This window comes from Dreissena polymorpha, chromosome 1, assembly GCF_020536995.1.
Source record: "Dreissena polymorpha isolate Duluth1 chromosome 1, UMN_Dpol_1.0, whole genome shotgun sequence".
Taxonomy (NCBI): domain Eukaryota; kingdom Metazoa; phylum Mollusca; class Bivalvia; order Myida; family Dreissenidae; genus Dreissena; species Dreissena polymorpha.
The window spans coordinates 69,901,126-69,919,229 of record NC_068355.1 but is presented as its reverse complement, the minus strand read 5'-3'; the positions used below and the strand labels follow the sequence as shown (position 1 = coordinate 69,919,229).

The following is an 18,104-nucleotide window of genomic DNA, read 5'->3' as shown; positions in this document are numbered from 1 at the left end:
ACATTTTCTTGTCGCTAAGAATCACCGCGATATGTCAGGTTGCAACGATCGCTGTGATTAGAGAATCGGGGCAAAAATCAAGGGTAGTGTAGGGCATATGTCATTTAAAATGCAATCATTGATGTTTTGTATGTTTTCAAAAATATTTGAATCCAATAGTTAATAATAAATTAACAGTTTCTTTGTTGTCCTGTATTGTTTTGGTCCATTAAGCATTTCTGTTAAATTAACAGTTGTTACATGACTATGAAACATATTGGGCCAGTTTACCATGCTTTGCGGCGAGTCGTCTTTGGGCTAGTGGTCCTTGGGCCAGTAAACTGGCCACAATTACCTGGGAAAGAACTGCGCATTTAGTAAACAAAAAGTGAAAAGATTATCATAACGATTTAATGCAAACTATTGAACAGAAAAAATACCTCTGTTACTCTAATTTCCTTTTGAGTAAATTCATCGTTTGGGGCACACTGAGTTCGTAAACCTTTTAAATGTTGTTCAATATTGTCAATCATGGACTGAAGTGTCTTCAGTTCTACCAAAGCTTTCTCAAGCTCCGAGTCGGATTCTTGCATCTTTACGGATTTAACTAATTATCTGACGATCATGCATTATCAAAATTGTCACTGGATTTAATTATAACGTAAGTCCATTTAGTATTTTCAACCAAATTCGAGTTGAACTCATTTTTGCTAGTTTTAGGTCGCCATTTTGGTCTTCATTAGTCACGCGTCACGCGAGATTTTCGTTTCGCGAGATAAATGGATCCCGGTTTGACAAGAATCAGTACTTATGGGTACCAATAATTCCCGCGATATTGTGCTTTGATAAACTTTATGATGGACGAAAAAGCAAAGACTACCCCCAATTTGCCCTGGTAATATATATTTTTAAATATATACCGACAAGTATATCCTGATGTACTGTGTAATATAGTCAATCGACATTATAAGGCGCTTGATATCGTAACAAACTGTGTGTCCCTAAACATGTTTCGCCCTGAGACATTTCATCCACTACAGCGATTAGCGGTTAGATAAAAATTTAGTTCTTCTTGAATCTTTTAGCGTGTATGAGTTGATACGAAGGGTGATGGAGGTTTCGTCACAATGCAGTTTCGTCACACTGATATTATGAAGGAGGGCATTGGAGGTTTCGTCACACTGATATATTGTATAGATAAGAATAAAATGATATTGCAATTGAATATGATGTTGTTAATAAATATATTGGGATATATGCTTCTGTATGTTATTTTTTAGCGTTATTGCGTGCATATTATCCTTTATTCTACCATAATATCAACTTTTTGTGTGCGCGTAATACATGAATAAAACACATATTTGTAGAGCTCATGAAAACACGTCCACACCCTATCGACTACCAATCTACGATTATGAGATATTTCAATTATTGATTACTTGATAGTGCAAACATATTAATTAGCGCATTACAAACAAATAATTAGCGACACACCCTTTTAATTGGCAATTAAAGAAGTTGACTCAGGAAAACCATCAGAGAAAACTGCTAGAGTTATGATGTACCATTCATCTATGGAAGGCTCTGATGGGAATGTACGATGTTGTATTATTTAGGTTTACAAAAATACAGTGATATGAAAATCAATCATAGTGTAAAATTGCATTATTTTGTTTTTCTAGATTGCCCAATTTACATATTTGAATTATGTAGTTTCAGTAAATATAACACTAGTTTAATTGTTACTTGTTAGAAACTATTTAGTTAGGTTGATGTTTTATAATGAATGGATCCAAGAGTGAACGTGAAAGGCTTCGTGTTCCACTGGAATTGACGTGTGTACAGGAAAATGGTGAATGAGGGTCTTGCAACAGCTTATGCGGCAAAGGGCGACAAGTTCCTCTTCTTGAGGAAACTCATGTCCTTGCCGTATCTGCCGAGCGAGCACATCACTCCTGCCTTCAAACAGATGATGCTACAGGCTGAAGAGGTACTAATATTTTTATAACTTACCTCATTATTATTTACTTAACACATGTGGTATTTACATGTATTATTCGCTTAATTACTTCAATTGTCTTCTATTGTTAATAACTTAATATATTATAAAAATACAATAATTAAACTGTAATCTACGCATATGTCATAAATTTTGCTTATTCCAGGTTGGCAGTCCTCTTCTGAATGTCGTCAATTACATTGAGCGCACGTGGATCCGGGGATCAATGTGAAAGCCGGAGAACTGGAGCGTCTATAGACAAACAATTAGGATTAACAAGGATGTTGTAGGTATGCTTTTATTCAAAGAACAATTTATGTTATTCTTTATTTTTATGTCCCCCACTATAGTAGTGGGGGACATATTGTTTTTGCCCTGTCTGTTGGTCTGTTTGCGCCAACTTTAACATTTTGTAATAACTTTTGCTATATTGAAGATAGCAATTTCATATTTGGCATGCATGTGTATCTCATGAAGCTGCACATTTTGAGTGGTGAAAGTTCAAGGTCAAGGTCATCCTTCAAGGTCAGAGGTCAAATATATGTGGCCAAAATCGCTCATTTTATGAATACTTTTGCAATATTAAAGATAGCAACTTGATATTTGGCATTCATGTGTATCTCATGGAGCTGCACATTTTGAGTGGTGAAAGGTGAAGGTCATCCTTCAAGGTCAGAGGTCAAATATATGTGGCCCAAATAACTTATTTTATAAATACTTTTGCAATATTGAAGATAGCAACTTGATATTTGGCATGCATGTGCATCTCATGGAGCTGCACATTTTGAGTGGTGAAAGGTCAAGGTCAAGGTCATCCTTCAAGGTCAGAGGTCAAATATATGTGGCCCAAATCACTTATTTTATGAATACTTTTGCAATATTGAAGATAGCAACTTGATATTTGGCATGAATGTGTATCTCATGGAGCTGCACATTTTCAGTGGTGAAAGGTAAAGGTCATCCTTTACAAGGTCAAGGTCATCTTTCAAGGTCAAACGTCATATAGGGGGACATTGTGTTTCACAAACACATCTTGTTTCATTTTACGTAACGTAATAAACAACATCGTTTACAGCATTTTTATTTCGCCTAACATAATAAACAACAGTGTTCACAAACTTTGCTCAATAAATAAACATTATTTCAGGGTGGCATCGAAGAATCAATACGCGAGCCGGGCGTGCTGACCTTGGATTCTACATGCTTGTCCCCCTTTCCCTTTTATATGTAAATATTTATGTTTGGTGTAATATTGTTTGCAAATAAATTTGTGTTGCGTAAAAGTAAGTACAGTCCAACCTGTCAATAAAGACCACTCAAGGGATTCTGTCGTTGTGGTCTTTGTTCAGAGGTGGTCTTTATTCGCAGGGTCTATCGAAACTTTGCAAAATATGCTAGTAGTTTTTTAACAGGAACCTTATCTATGTATGTGCTCTGTTGTTTAAGTGTTTGAATACTTATGCATGTATAATGAAATAAAGGATTGAAAACACAGTTTTGTCTTACATTTGTAGATTTATTACATGTTACAACACTTTCTACACTTATGCACAAAGTCATTCACTGACGCGAATTCCGACTCACGCTTAGGGCGTTTACTTTCACAGTTTACATTCTCCTCGAATTCGTCCATAATCTCATGTTTACGCTTTAAAATGCTCTGAATTTGAGTTTTTCCTACACCAAGATCACTAGCCACTCGTCTACAACTGTGTCGTTAACCTAACAAACTAATGACCTTAACGCGTTCTTCCAACGTCAAGAACTTACACTTGGAAGCCATGATGGTTAACTTGAACTGACAATTTACTTTTCTATAATCTATTAATGTCTTATTACGGAGAAATTTAAGAAGAGAATGACTATCAAAATATTTGTCTTTAAATGGCATCGTAAATGATATGAAACCGTTAATTTCCTTAATGAGTTTATGAAAGCCCCAAATTTGTCTTTGATATTTTCGGCAATTAGTACATTAATCGCGAGTCACTTAAATACAAAAGCAAATTTTTACACTTTTGACAAACTGTCAAATGCATAAAAGAAGCAGGCAACTACCAATTAGCAATGCATGTTAAATAAACAAACAACTGCTATCGAGTGCAATAAACTGTCACTTGCCAATATCTCCATAGTGACCGACGAGTCCACTGATAAGATGTGTATCACGTGACTACGCAGCGTCCTGGCGGCCATTTTGTTTTTTGAAAGTTGCGAAATTGTTGATTTTTATGATTGCAGTGGTCGTTGTAAGCTATCAAAATGGAGATTTGGGAATGTAAAAGGGTGGTTGTTGGTCTTTGTTCACAGGTGGGCTTTATTCGCAGGTTCAATATATAGTGAAATCGTTCGGGAGGAAATCGGTGTGGTCGTTATTGACTGTTGGTCGCTATTAACAGGCGGTCGCTCGGGCAGGTTGGACTGTATATTGTTGTACCGTTTATTGAGTAGAGTTGTATTTGATTATATCTTTATGTTTTATATGTAAATATTTATGTTTGGTGTAATATTGTTTGCAAATAAATTTGTGTTGTGTAAAGGTAAGGATATTATTATACCGTTTATTGAGTAGAGTTGTATGTTAATGTATTGTGTAATATTGTGTTGTATGTGAATTAATGGATTTTTTGTGAATCATTAACAACATTGTGTTATGTAATTTAATTGCAACATTTTAAATACTTCAATTTATCTAAAATAATAATAAAATGTATTTAATTTAACAACAAAAAACATGTTGTTTTAACTGAAAAGAAAGGTGTCAATCAAAGGTGCTAAAGATTATGTTGGTTAAGTTTTGTGTTTAGGTCCACTTTATTCCTTCAGTATCAAAGCTACTGCTTTCATACTTGCAACACTTATTAACTATCATAAGGGGACTGTGCAGGCAAAGTTATGTAACTCTGACTGGCATTTGGACGGAATAATGGGCCCTTTATACTTAGAAAATTGAAAATTTTGTGTTTTGGTCCACTTTACCCCTAAACTATCATAAGTATGAAAGCAATATCATATTGCTTTCATACTTGGAACACTCACAAACTATCATAAGGGTACAGTAAAAGGACAAGTTGCATAACTCTGGTTGTCATTTTTACGGAATTATGGCCCTTTTTTGACTTAGTAACTTTGAATATATGGTTAAATTTTGTGTTTCGATCCACTTTACTTCTAAAGTATCAAGGCTATTGCTTTCAAACTTCAAATACTTTCATGCTATCATGAGGTTACTGTTCCTGGCAAGTTGAATTTTACCTTGACCTTTGAATGACCTTGACTCTCAAGGTCAAATTATTAAATTTTGCTAAAAATGCCATAACTTCATTATTTATGATTAGATTGATACTTTGACAAAACTACTCTTACCTGACATACCACAATAGACTCCACCCAAACCATCCCCCGTGCCCCCCCCCCCCTAACTTTTTTTTTTTTTTTTAAGATCATCTCACAAATGACCACCACACCCTCACACTATACTATACCCCCCCACCCCACCCCCCAATTTTTTTTTTTTGAAACGGTTAAAAAACACAAATATTTATTTTTATTATGCCCCCCTTCGAAGAAGAGGGGGTATATTGCTTTGCTTATGTCGGTCTGTCGGTCGGTCTGTCGGTCGGTCTGTCCACCAGGTTGTTGTCAGACGATAACTTAAGAACGCTTGGGCCTAGGATCATGAAACTTCATAGGTACATTGATCATGACTCGCAGATGACCCCTATTGATTTTGAGGTCACTAGGTCAAAGGTCAAGGTCACGGTGACCAGAAATAGTAAAATGGTTTTTGAATGATAACTCAAGAACGCATACGCCTAGGATCATGAAACTTCATGGGTAGATTGATCATGACTTGCAGATGACCCCTTTGAGGTCACTAGGTCAAAGGTCAAGGTCACGGTGACCCGAAAAAGTAAAATGGTTTCCGGATGATAACTCAAGAACGCATACGCCTAGGATCATGAAACTTCATGGGTAGATTGATCATGACTCGCAGATGACCCCTATTGATTTTGAGGTCACTAGGTCAAAGGTCAAGGTTACGGTGACCCGAAATAGTAAAATGGTTTTCGGATGATAACTCAAGAACGCATACGCCTAGGATCATGAAACTTCATAGGTAGATTGATCATGACTTGCAGATTACCCCTATTGATTTTGAGGTCACAAGGTCAAAGGTCAAGGTCACGGTGACCTGAAATAGTAAAATGATTTTCTGATGATAACTCAAGAACGCTTTTGCTTAGGATCATGACACTTCATAGGTACATTGATCGTGACCCGCAGATGACCCCTATTGATTTTCAGGGCACTAGGTCAAAGGTCAAGGTCACAGTGACAAAAATCGTATTCACACAATGGCTGCCACTACAACGGACAGCCCATATGGGGGGCATGCATGTTTTACAAACAGCCCTTGTTATTTTATGTTTGAAATACCGTCCAACCATCGCACCCAAGAATACCCCCCATCCCCTCTCCCCCCCCCCCCGAATTCCCCCCCCCCCCTCCCTAAATTTTTATGCCCCCCTTCGAAGAAGAGGGGGTATATTGCTTTGCTCATGTCGGTCTGTCGGTCTGTCTGTCGGTCGGTCGGTCTGTCCACCAGGTGGTTGTCAGACGATAACTCAAGAACACTTTGGCCTAGGATCATGAAACTTCATAGGTACATTGATCATGACTCGCAGATGACCCCTATTGATTTAAGGTCACTAGGTCAAAGGTCAAGGTCACGGTGACCCGAAATAGTAAAATGGTTTCCGGATGATAACTCAAGAACGCTTAGGCCCAGGATCATGAAACTTGATAGGTAGATTGATCATGACCCGCAGATGACCCCTATTGATTTTGAGGTCACTAGGTCAAAGGTCAAGGTCACAGTGACCCGAAATAGTTAAATGGTTTCCGGATGATAACTCAAGAACGCTTAGGCCTAGGATCATGAAACTTGATAGGTAGATTGATCAGGACTCGCAGATGACCCCATTGATTTCGAGGTCACTAGGTCAAAGGTCAAGGTCACAGTGACCCGAAATAGTAAAATGGTTTCCGGTTGATAACTCAAGAATGCTTAGGCCTAGGATCATGAAACTTGATAGGTAGATTGATCATGACTCGCAGATGACCCATATTGATTTTCAGGTCACTAGGTCAAAGGTCAAGGTGACCCGAAATAGTTAAATGGTTTCCGGATGATAACTGAAGAACGCTTATTCCTAGGATCATGAAACTTGATAGGTAGAATGATCATGACTCACAGATGACCCCTATTGATTTTCAGGTCACTAGGTCAAGGTCACGGTGACCCGAAATAGTAAAATGGTGTCCGGATGATAACTCAAGAATGCTTATGGCTAGGATCATGAAACTTCATAGGTACATTGATCATGACTGGCAGATGACCCCTATTTTCAAGTCACTAGGTCAAAGGTCAAGGTCACAGTGACAAAAAACATATTCACACAATGGCTCTCACTACAACGGAGAGCCCATATGGGGGGCATGCATGTTTTACAAACAGCCCTTGTTTTTTTTTTAAGATCATCTCACAAATGACCACCACTTCCTCACACTATACTTTACCTCCCCCCCCACCCCCACCAATTAATTTTTTTTGCAACGGTTAAAAAACACAAATATTTATTTTTATTATTTTATGTTTGAAATACCGTCCAACCATCGCACCCAACAATCCCCCCCCCCCCTCCGAATATTTTTTTTCGCATTTTTTTTCCCGCATTTTTTGAAGATAATGTAATAAATGTCCATGCCCCCACACTATACACCCCTCTTTGCTCCGTCCCTCCCTCCTTTGTGATTGAACATGAGAGTCCCTTCCCCTTTAAAAAGAAAATAGATGAGCGGTCTGCACCCGCAAGGCGGTGCTGTTGTTACGATTTGTATTTAACAGAAAACGAATTGAAATTTAAAATTAATTGTACAGAAAACGATTATGAAAATGGAAAACGAATTGAGATCGATTCTTCGTCGTTTTATTTGTTCCGTTTTCCGCTGTACCGCGTTTAATAAGTATTAGTGTATCGTAACCTTTAGTGCGGCCGTAATATTTTCAGTTAGTTCATATAAACACCGTTTTGGGCCGGTGTCAATGTAAAAAGTTACTTCCGCCAAAATAAGTTCAGGAAAAGGTTCTCTGTTTAACGCGGTCGGGTTAGGAAACTTTCATAAACGGCGTGCGCGCCCAATATTTTACAATTCGTTACGAGAACCAAACCGTCGGGGAAAAGACATTGTGAAGAGTATACTATCACATTTAATAGCGCAGGTGACATATTCTGAAATATTCGGCTATAAAACACCACTGCGATTCTGTGTCTCAAAAACTAACACTGGCTTGCCATCGATTGAGAGGGTTGGACAATGTGAGTATGATCTGAGACTGCAAGGCAGGAGTGTTGAAACTGGTTTAAACAAAATGACTCAATCATCCATTTGTCAATATACAATTAGTACTAATATTTACAAACAACCATTGTCTGTGTGAATATATAATGACTTAATTTGAATAAGAAATGCTGAGAATTATCAATATCCAAAAATGAAGCGCTAATCCGATCCAGAAATATATATACGTTTTGATCAAATTGTAAAAGACTTATTGACAAATAGTTTTGAGGAGAAAAAAACTAATTGTTACAAAAAGCTTGCAGTGAAAACTAATTGACCCAAAATATAATCTGTTTCCCTGATGTAAAAAACTGATCACTTTAAAAACTCATTTTTCCTAAGTCCATATAACTGTACTCACAGAGCCTTTGATAATTTTTGCTATGACCGTTCTGGGAATCATATGCACCCCTTCATAAACACAACCGTAGTTGGGCACAGCGCTTCGTTGTATTTTTATGTTCAAATTTGGAACATTGTGAATATTAGACATATGTTCAAAATTGTTATACACATACCTAGGCTACATTAATACATGCCAGAACATTTCAGGTCCAAATCAGGACATTCCATTACAAATATTAGGACATTTGACCAAATATCTGGACACCTAAAGCCATATATCATGCCACCTTTAATGCAGTTAGTAATCAATATATTACTTATAAAACCTCATTGTGTCTGACAATAAAGGTGTTCAAGAATATCATGAACACAGATGTTCTCCATTTTCCAGAAGTAAACACACATGTGCACTATGAGGATAAATCCATAATGTGAAATCTGGGGCATGACTCTTTTTAAGGTCAATGTGGGACAGAGGCATGCGTAATCGTTTAACATGATGTGCGCGCATTGAGTACTGTGTAACGTGAGGCTGGCCAACTTCCTGAGGCTACCTCTGAGCGCTATGTGCGCTGCCTTACAATTCCGAATTGGAAAATTAAAAAGTAATCAAGCGTTGCCTTCAATAAAGTTTTAGCTATTTGTCACCCCAAGGCCCTAGGTGAAATGTCCACCACTGAGTACGACTTCCTATACACCAACCCTCTGAAGACCCTCTAAACTTGCATCTGGAACTCTGCAACCCAGGCAGCACCGTTTGAAGTCAACGTTATAACTAACCTAAATGCTCTGGACAGAGAAATGTTCTTTAGAGTACCGCACCCTTTCTTCAGATGTTGAGTTCTACTGCTCGCATCCGCAGGAGAAGTGACTCACTTGCCTATTTCAAGCATGTATTAACTGGGGAACAGAGCGCCACTTAGCCGCTGGAAAGACACGATCTGGAAACCACACATGTTACTGAACTTCCTTCACTTCTGACGAAGCTAACCGATTTCCCTCCAAACTCAACGGAGATTGCATACTATCAATTCTCAACTGCATCGGAAACAAGCCGAATATATATGTGTAAACGCACCGGGGAAATCTATGCCCTTGTTATTAATGGCACAACATAACTCGCTTTCTGTGTTTACTCTTTTATTCATTTATAGTTCACATAATTTTCAACAAATTCCATCTTCCTATATTGCATTCTTAAGCATTCCTTCTTAACTCTAATAAATTCTTATCAGATCTTATTTAATAAATTCCATCCTCCTATTTCCAACTGTCTCTCTAACTTGTAACTGACTTTCTAACTTTTCTCTTACTGACCTCTACTTCCTTCCTTCATAAACTAACTTTTCACTTTATTGAAACCCTTTCATCCCTAGAACCAAGTCACACCCACACATCTCACTGACCAATCCTATCTCTTATTCATCCATCGATCATACAGATCCTTAATGCCAAGCCACACCCACACATCTCACTGACCAATCATATCTATCTCTCATCCAACATACAGTACCTTACTTCCTTACTTCTATAAGACTGAAATTAATTAGCACCTAGTCTAGAATCTTTAGTCACAGTCATTATTTATAGCTAGAGCTGATAAGCATACAGTCAGCATACAGTCTGCATATTGAGTGTGAATTTAACATGAGAAGACTTCCAAGACTGTAACTAACACAATGTAATCAATATCAAGTTAAACATGTGGTTCTAAGTAACCTTCTACTGCAATTCAGTAGACAAAAAATCATATTCAAACATATTCACAGAAATCAATTCAATATCTTTAAAACTGTAACTATTGTATTGTATGAATTTATAATGTACTAATCAAAAATCAAATAATAATATTTGTAACTCTGTGACATATGCAGGATTTTATTTACACACATTTCTAAAATATCAAATGCTCTAGACATTCTTAATAAATAATTTCCAATACAAAAACAGAACTTACTGTGTTCAGGTTTTTTTTCCCCTTTTTGGGAAGATAGCCCATGGCTTTGGAATTGGGAATTTTATCGGCATTTTCGTGAAATTGGGAAAATTAATTAATTAGCCTTTTTTCCACACGAAAAGTCCACTGATTAGGGAAGTACTAAATTTGACATAACTCTTTATAATCATTCAAATTATAAAAACCAAATCATATAATACTTTGTTAGATGTAATTGATTAAAATTGAGATAAAATACGCATAAGACACTTCTTAAAAAAAAAATAAAAAAAATAATATTTTTTTTCCTGGAAATTGGGAATTTTTTGCCACATTTTGGGAAAAAAAGTATACTTTTTGGGATTGGGAACATAGCCGAATCTCGGCTATAAAATCGGGCCAAAAAAACCCCTGGTGTTATTTAAATTAACATCTCCATATTGTTTACTTGGCAAATGTAAAACTAAAGGAGCTAATTATAGAAACATGAATCATCTAATTCGAACCCTTAACCTTTTATGGTACAACTGTTTTTATTAAACCATTCTTTAATTAACTCAAAATTAAGCAACATGTACGAATTATCAATGTGTATCGGTTAGCGCTCAATTTTTAGCTCACCTGAGCACAACATACTCATGTTGAGCTTTTGTTATCACTTTTTGTCCATTGTGCGTTGTGCTGCGTCAACATATGCCTTGTTAACTCTCTAGAGGCCACATTTATTGTCCAATCCTCATGAAATTTGGTGAGAACATTGGTTTCAATGATATCTTCGATGAGTTCGAAAATGGTTAGGTTTGCTTGAAAAACATGGCTGCCAATGGGCGGGGCCTTTTTCCTTAAATGGCTATATATGGCTATAGTAAAATCTTGTTAACACTCTAGAGGCCACATTGATTGTCTGATCTTCATAAAACTTGTTCAGAAGATTCATCCCAATAATATCTTGGACGAGTTCGAAAATGATGCCGGTTGGTTGAAAAACATGGCTATAGTAAAACCTTGTTAACACTCTAGAGGCCACATTTATTTTCCGACCTTCATGAAACTTGCTCAGAAGATTTGTTCCACTGATATCTTAGATGAGTTAAAAAATGGTAACCTTTGCTTGAAAAACATGGCTGCCAAAGGGCGGGGCATTTTTCCTTATATGGCTATATCAGGGATCATATTTTCCCGCAACATGAATCGGTCTGGATTTAAATGGGGAAAAAGTGTCTGATAGTATATCCGAAATTATGACAAACAGGGCCGTACCCAGGATTTTTTTACTGGGGGGGCCCAACCGGGGAGGGTTTCGGAGGGGTCCCCCCCTCCCTATATATATACTTTTTTTAATTTGGCACTTTGCAAGGTGATTTTAATGCTTATAAAAAACGTATTTTGTGATATGAATTAATGGAATATAACAAGTAAATCAGCACATTTTGGAAGTCTTAAACTTAAAACATTGGTGTGAATTCACAACAATATTAAAAGCTTTAGATTTCCGAAACTTACACGTTTAAACTGACAATTATCCACATCAACTCTCGTATTGCTTCCACCATTTTTTTCACAAATCAATAACGTCACAGGTTTTTTTTAATCTGATTTTTTGGGAAAGACCTTGTCATTTTTTGAGGAAAAAAATGCGCGAAACGTCTAATATTTGGGGGAAATAATGAAAGTCTTTATTAATGAATTTAACATATTTGACTGTTTTCAAACAAATTCAAGGAAAGAGATGATTTAATTATACAATATTTTTAACCAGGTTTTCCGAAGGAAAAAACTGGTTATTAGATTGGCAAATGGGGGCGGGCTGGCTGGCTGGCTGGCTGGCGGGCGGGCGGAACAAGCTTGTCCGGGCCATAACTATGTCGTTCATGGTCAGATTTTAAAATCATTTGGCACATTTGTTCACCATCATTGGACGGTGTGTCGCGCGAAATAATTACGTCGATATCTCCAAGGTCAAGGTCACACTTTGAGTTCAAAGGTCAAAAATGGCCATAAATGAGCTTGTCCGAGCCATAACTATGTCGTTCATTGTCAGATTTTAAAATCATTTGGCACATTTGTTCACCATCATTGGACGGTGTGTCGCGCGAAATAATTACGTTGATATCTCCAAGGTCAAGGTCACACTTTGAGTTCAAAGGTCAAAAATGGCCATAAATGTCCCTTGAGATATAACCTTCATATTTGGTATGCATGTGTATATGGACAAGGCCTTTCCATACGCACAACAATTTTGACCCCTGTGACCTTGACCTTGAAGTAGGGGTCTGCGTTTAGGTTTCAAAATCTGCGTTTAGGTTTCGAAAAATGCTCTTAACTTCTATGTCCCTTGAGATATAACCTTCATATTTGGTATGCATGTGTATATGGACAACGCCTTTCCATACGCACACAAATTTTGACCGTCCGTCCGTGTGTCCGTCCGAAAACTTTAACGTTGCTCATAACTTGTGCAATATTGAAGATAGCAACTTGATATTTGCCATGCATGTGTATCTTATGAAGCTGCACATTTTTAGTGGTGAAAGGTCAAGGTCATCCTTCATGGTCAAAGGTCAAAAAAAATAAATTCATGTGCATATCTCCAATGTCAAGGTCGCCACGACTAAAAATAGATTTATTTTAAAACAAACTTACAAAGGGGGTTAATTTTCTTTGTTCATTTCAAAAGTTCAGTTTGAGTTGTCTCCCTTTATCAGATTTTTTTTCACAATGAAAACCTGGTTTTGTGACAATTTTGTCCCTTGTTCTACACTGGATCAGGTTAACTTATATAATAAGATCAATTTGTTGTTTCAATTTTCATTTTTTTACCAATGAGCCATTAATAGGTTGATATTACTCAATTCTCGGTACTCGAATTATTTTAAATACTGAATTCTGCCAAATTCTTATCTGTTGCTCGGCAAATTAATGAATCTGTTTTTCTTTTAAACAAACATGTTAACTATATTATTGTAGTCTTTTTCAGTGATTTCCTTTCAAAAATTATAAATACTCAGTTTTAATACCTTTGTCAGTGTTTTTGTTCCGGTTCAAATTCAGGGCCCTATTCTCAATGCAAAAAGTATATATTGGGACCTAAAAATTCCCAATAAAAGGTTTAAAAAAAAAAAACATTTAGAAGGGAAAAATACCTCTAGGGCCTTCTCAAAGAAGAAAAAAACTTGCGACAGCAATTATCAGACCATAGTCTACGAACTCCTGTAGCAGTTGCTTCCATTCGCTGCACGTATCAAAATACATGTTACATCAACCATCGATAGATGAAGCTTTCATGATCACAATGGGGGACTGATCGGGGATGTGTGTACAAGGTGATAAGAAAACATTGCCTAGAGGCTTATCTCGATTGGCGAGCGTTAATCCCCTTGTTTATCAGGGACAATAAAACATAGCTGCTCTTTTGTTTTGAGGGAAAGTATACTGTGGGCCCTTGCACGAGAGAAAAAATTGCAGTAGGCCGATTATAAAAAAAAAAATCATAGTTCGACAGCCAGCTGGGGGGGCCCGGGCCCCTGGGCCCATGGCCTGGGTACGGGCCTGACAAATTACGTAAAAATATATACCATTGATTTTGCTATTCATGAAGATGGTATAGAAATGTACAAGTTAAATTCCCTTAGGCATTATTTTTAAACGGAACATACGAGTTTTCTCATTTTGTTTTATCATTTGCTATTTCATTGACATTGGTTGTTTCGTGTGCTGTTTTATCTGACTATTTTTCATGGTTGTCAATATTATAAGTCTGTGTAAATCTATACCGATGTTTTAAATAGTTGTCAACTCCATAATAGCTTACAAACATGCATTGAACCAAACAAATGTCTGTGCATAGGTTTGTTACTGACAATAACAAAACCAAATAGTTAAGAAATAATTCCTGTACGTTATAGTTTGTAGTCGAATAACCCATGACCAATAGTTAAGATGCCTAGGAATTAAATGATTTGAAACCACCCATCTAAACTTTCGGTCGTGGGTTATTCAATAACAAACAATAAAGAACACAAATTATTTCGATTCTAACACGATTTTTACTGAAGATTTATACACTAACACGATTTTTACTGAAGATTTATACAATGTATATTATTAGTTTTGTGTACTATTTTATGTGAAGTTCTGCCCATAAAAATAACTTTCGGCTGTTCTGTCGATCAGATCCGCGACTTTTATTTATTTATTGCCGAATTATTATGCTGGTGGAAAATGTATCAGCATGTTTTGTTTAATTACAGCGCGTGCTTTCAATGTATAAGGTCTGCCCACAATTATTGCAGAATATCCGATTTTCTTCTTTGTTTATATGACAGTTTACTGTATCATGCATGAAATGCACAATTTCCACGAGGATAACATCGAGGTTTGTATCTCCGAATTAACTGTCAACGATTTTATTGTGGACGAGTACACCTTACGGACCAATTGTGCTAGGTATAAGCCAGTGAAATTATAGATTGATATTGACACGGGGTTATTCACGTGTGACTAATACACAGCCGCGCGAATCTTCGCTGCTTGCGGCCATACTTTGATACTAGTCGGCTGACGTCAATAATCTGGTCCTGACCGGTTTAGAGACTGCAGCGAATGGTTTATCACACCTAATCGAGATAAGAATGTAATTAGGGTGTGCACTGTGTAATCGATTTCATGACATGGGAATTTTAGCAAACAGAATCAGACCGACTGTTTGGGATTTTCAATCGTTCTTCATGACCTCAATCGGTCTAGGACCGACAAAACCGACAAAAATATGATCCCTGGGCTATATATGGCTATAGTAAAATCTTGTAAACACTCTGGGGGCCACATTTATTGTCAAATTTTTATGAAACTTGGTCAGAAGATTCATCTCAATAATATCTTGGACGAGTTTGAAAATGATGCTGGTTGTTTGAAAAACATGGCCGCAAGGGGGCAAGGCATTTTTTCTTATATGGCTATAGTTAAACCTTGTTAACACTCTAGAGGCCACATTTATTGTCCAAATTTGATGAAATATGGTCAGAAGATTTGTCTTAATGATATCTTGGATGAGTTCCAAAATGGTTACGTTTGCTTGAAAAACATGGCTGCCAAGGGGCGGGGCATTTTTCCTTATATGGCTATATAAGGCTATAGTAAAATCTTGTTAACACTCTATAGGCCACATTTATTGTCTGATCTTCATGAAACTGGGTCAGAAGATTCATCCCAATAATATCTTGAAAGTTCAAAAATGATGCCGGTTGGTTGAAAAACATTGCCACCACGGGGGCGGGGCTATTTTCCTTATATGGCTATTGTAAAACCTTGTTAACACTCTAGAGGTCACATTTATTTTCCGATCATCATGAAACTTGGTCAGAAGATTTGTCTCAATGATATCTTGGATGAGTTCGAAAATGGTTTTGGTAGCTTTAAAAACAAGGCCACCAGGGGCGGGGCATTTTTCCTTATATGGCTATGTATGGCTTTAGTAAAACCTTGTTAACACTCTAGATGCCACATTTATAGTCCAATCTTCATGAAATTTGGTTAGAAGATTGATCTAAATGGTATTTTGGATGATTTTGAAAATAATTATGTTTGCTTGAAAAAAATGGCTTCCAAGGGGCGGGGCATTTTCCTTATATGGCTATATAAGGCTATAGTAAAATCTTGTTAACACTCTATAGGCCACATTTATTGTCCGATCTTCATGAAACTGGGTCAGAAGATTCATCCCAATAATATCTTGGACGAGTTCAAAAATGATGCCGGTTGGTTGAAAAACATTGCCACCACGGGGGCGGGGCTATTTTCCTTATCTGGCTATAGTAAAACCTTGTTAACACTCTAGAGGTCACATTTATTTTCCGATCATCATGAAACTTGGTCAGAAGATTTGTCTCAATGATATCTTGGATGAGTTCGAAAATGGTTTTGGTTGCTTTAAAAACAAGGCCACCAGGGGCGGGGCATTTTTCCTTATATGTCTATGTATGGCTATAGTAAAACCTTGTTAACACTCAAGAGGCCACATTTATAGTCCAATCTTCATGAAATTTGGTCAGAAGATTAGTCTCAATGGTATTTTGTATGAGTTCGAAAATAATTATGTTTGCTTGAAAAAATGGCTTCCAAGGGGCGGGGCATTTTTCCATATATGGCTATAGTAAAATCTTGTTAACACTCTTAGAGGCCACATTTACTGTCCGATCTTCATGAAACTGGGTCAGAAGATTCATCCCGAGAATATCTTGGACAAGTTAAAAAATGATGCAGGTTGGTTGAAAAACATGGCTGCCAGCTGGCGGGGCATTTTTCCTTATATGGCTATAGTAAAACCTTGTTAACACTCTAGAGGCCACATTTTTTTTCCGTGCTATGTGAAACTTGGTCAGAAGATTTGTCTCGATAATATCTTGTTATCTCAGGTGAGCGACTTTGGGCCTTTCAGGCACTCTTGTTTTGATATACCAAACTGGTGTCAGGCCTTTTTTTGCCTATCTCAAGGGTCCGATAGTCGTACCCATTCCCAATGCCAAATATGCATATTTTTTCCCAATTGACCGTAGCTGAAAAATGAGTTTCCTGCTACTGTGTTTTAAATGACCGTGTGCCATGTTTTAGCGTGCCAATGGGAATACCCCGTAAAACATCATCGTATCGAGTGTTCCATAATGCAATTTTTGCTGCCTTGACACTTTGACAAATGGCGGCCGGTTGTGTTTATGCAATTCTTAAGACACATTTTTGGTCAGAATTTGCTTTTAAATATTGAAGTGCTGGATTATTCAAAATTATCAGGTGATGTACCCGGTATACAACAAAATTAAGCATGCTTCCTGTGGATGCACTTATTCTAAAACTGTGCATCTACGCCATTTGTTTTGCGTCTAGGACACAGAACGCAGGCGTAAACAAATCACTGGTTACTGAATTTGTATTGAAACTGGTAATAAAAATAAATTAAGAATGTATATAAATGCTGTTTAATATAATTATGTGCAAGTTATATAATCTTTTAAAAGAATCATGTCCCTATTTCCTTCTTTATGCGATTCAATTTTTTTTGCAGGGTGGAGAAATACCGGCCCAAACAGCTGGACGACCTTATTTCACATCAAGACATCATATCCACAAGTAATATTTTTTATTTAACACTTTGCATGCTGGGAAATTTGTCGTCTGCTAAAATGTCGTCTGCTGGATTTCTAAAATTAGCATTTTCTTCGATTTTGTTCAAAGAATACTATCAGAATAGCAAACAGTTTGGATCCTGATGAAAGGCCACGTTCTGTGGTGTCTCATCTGGATCCAAACTGTTTGCAAAGGCCTTCAAAATTCGGTTCCAGCACTGAAAGAGTTTAGATTTAATTGAAGATGTTTCTCATGGCTCTGATAGTAGGGAAAAGGCACATAAACATGTTTGAAAATCTTTGGCCTCGTGTCAGAATG

At 37.1% G+C, this 18,104-nt stretch overlaps 2 protein-coding genes across 2 annotated transcripts in view; one reads left to right on the top strand and one right to left on the bottom strand.

Annotated features, from left to right (window-relative positions):
* LOC127880678 (kinase suppressor of Ras 2-like) overlaps positions 1 to 738 on the bottom strand; it is a 55,856-nt gene extending 55,118 nt beyond the window's left edge. The window contains exon 1 of the mRNA XM_052428049.1: positions 420 to 738. Coding sequence (XP_052284009.1) covers positions 420 to 572 — 153 coding nt within the window. The 5' untranslated portion in view covers positions 573 to 738. The remainder of the gene's footprint in view (positions 1 to 419) is intronic.
* A 1-nt stretch (position 739) lies between these two features.
* The window catches only part of LOC127834383 (replication factor C subunit 5-like), a 56,897-nt gene continuing 39,532 nt past the window's right edge, over positions 740 to 18,104 (top strand). The window contains exons 1-2 of the mRNA XM_052360197.1: positions 740 to 874; positions 17,725 to 17,789. Coding sequence (XP_052216157.1) covers positions 834 to 874; positions 17,725 to 17,789 — 106 coding nt within the window. The 5' untranslated portion in view covers positions 740 to 833. The remainder of the gene's footprint in view (positions 875 to 17,724; positions 17,790 to 18,104) is intronic.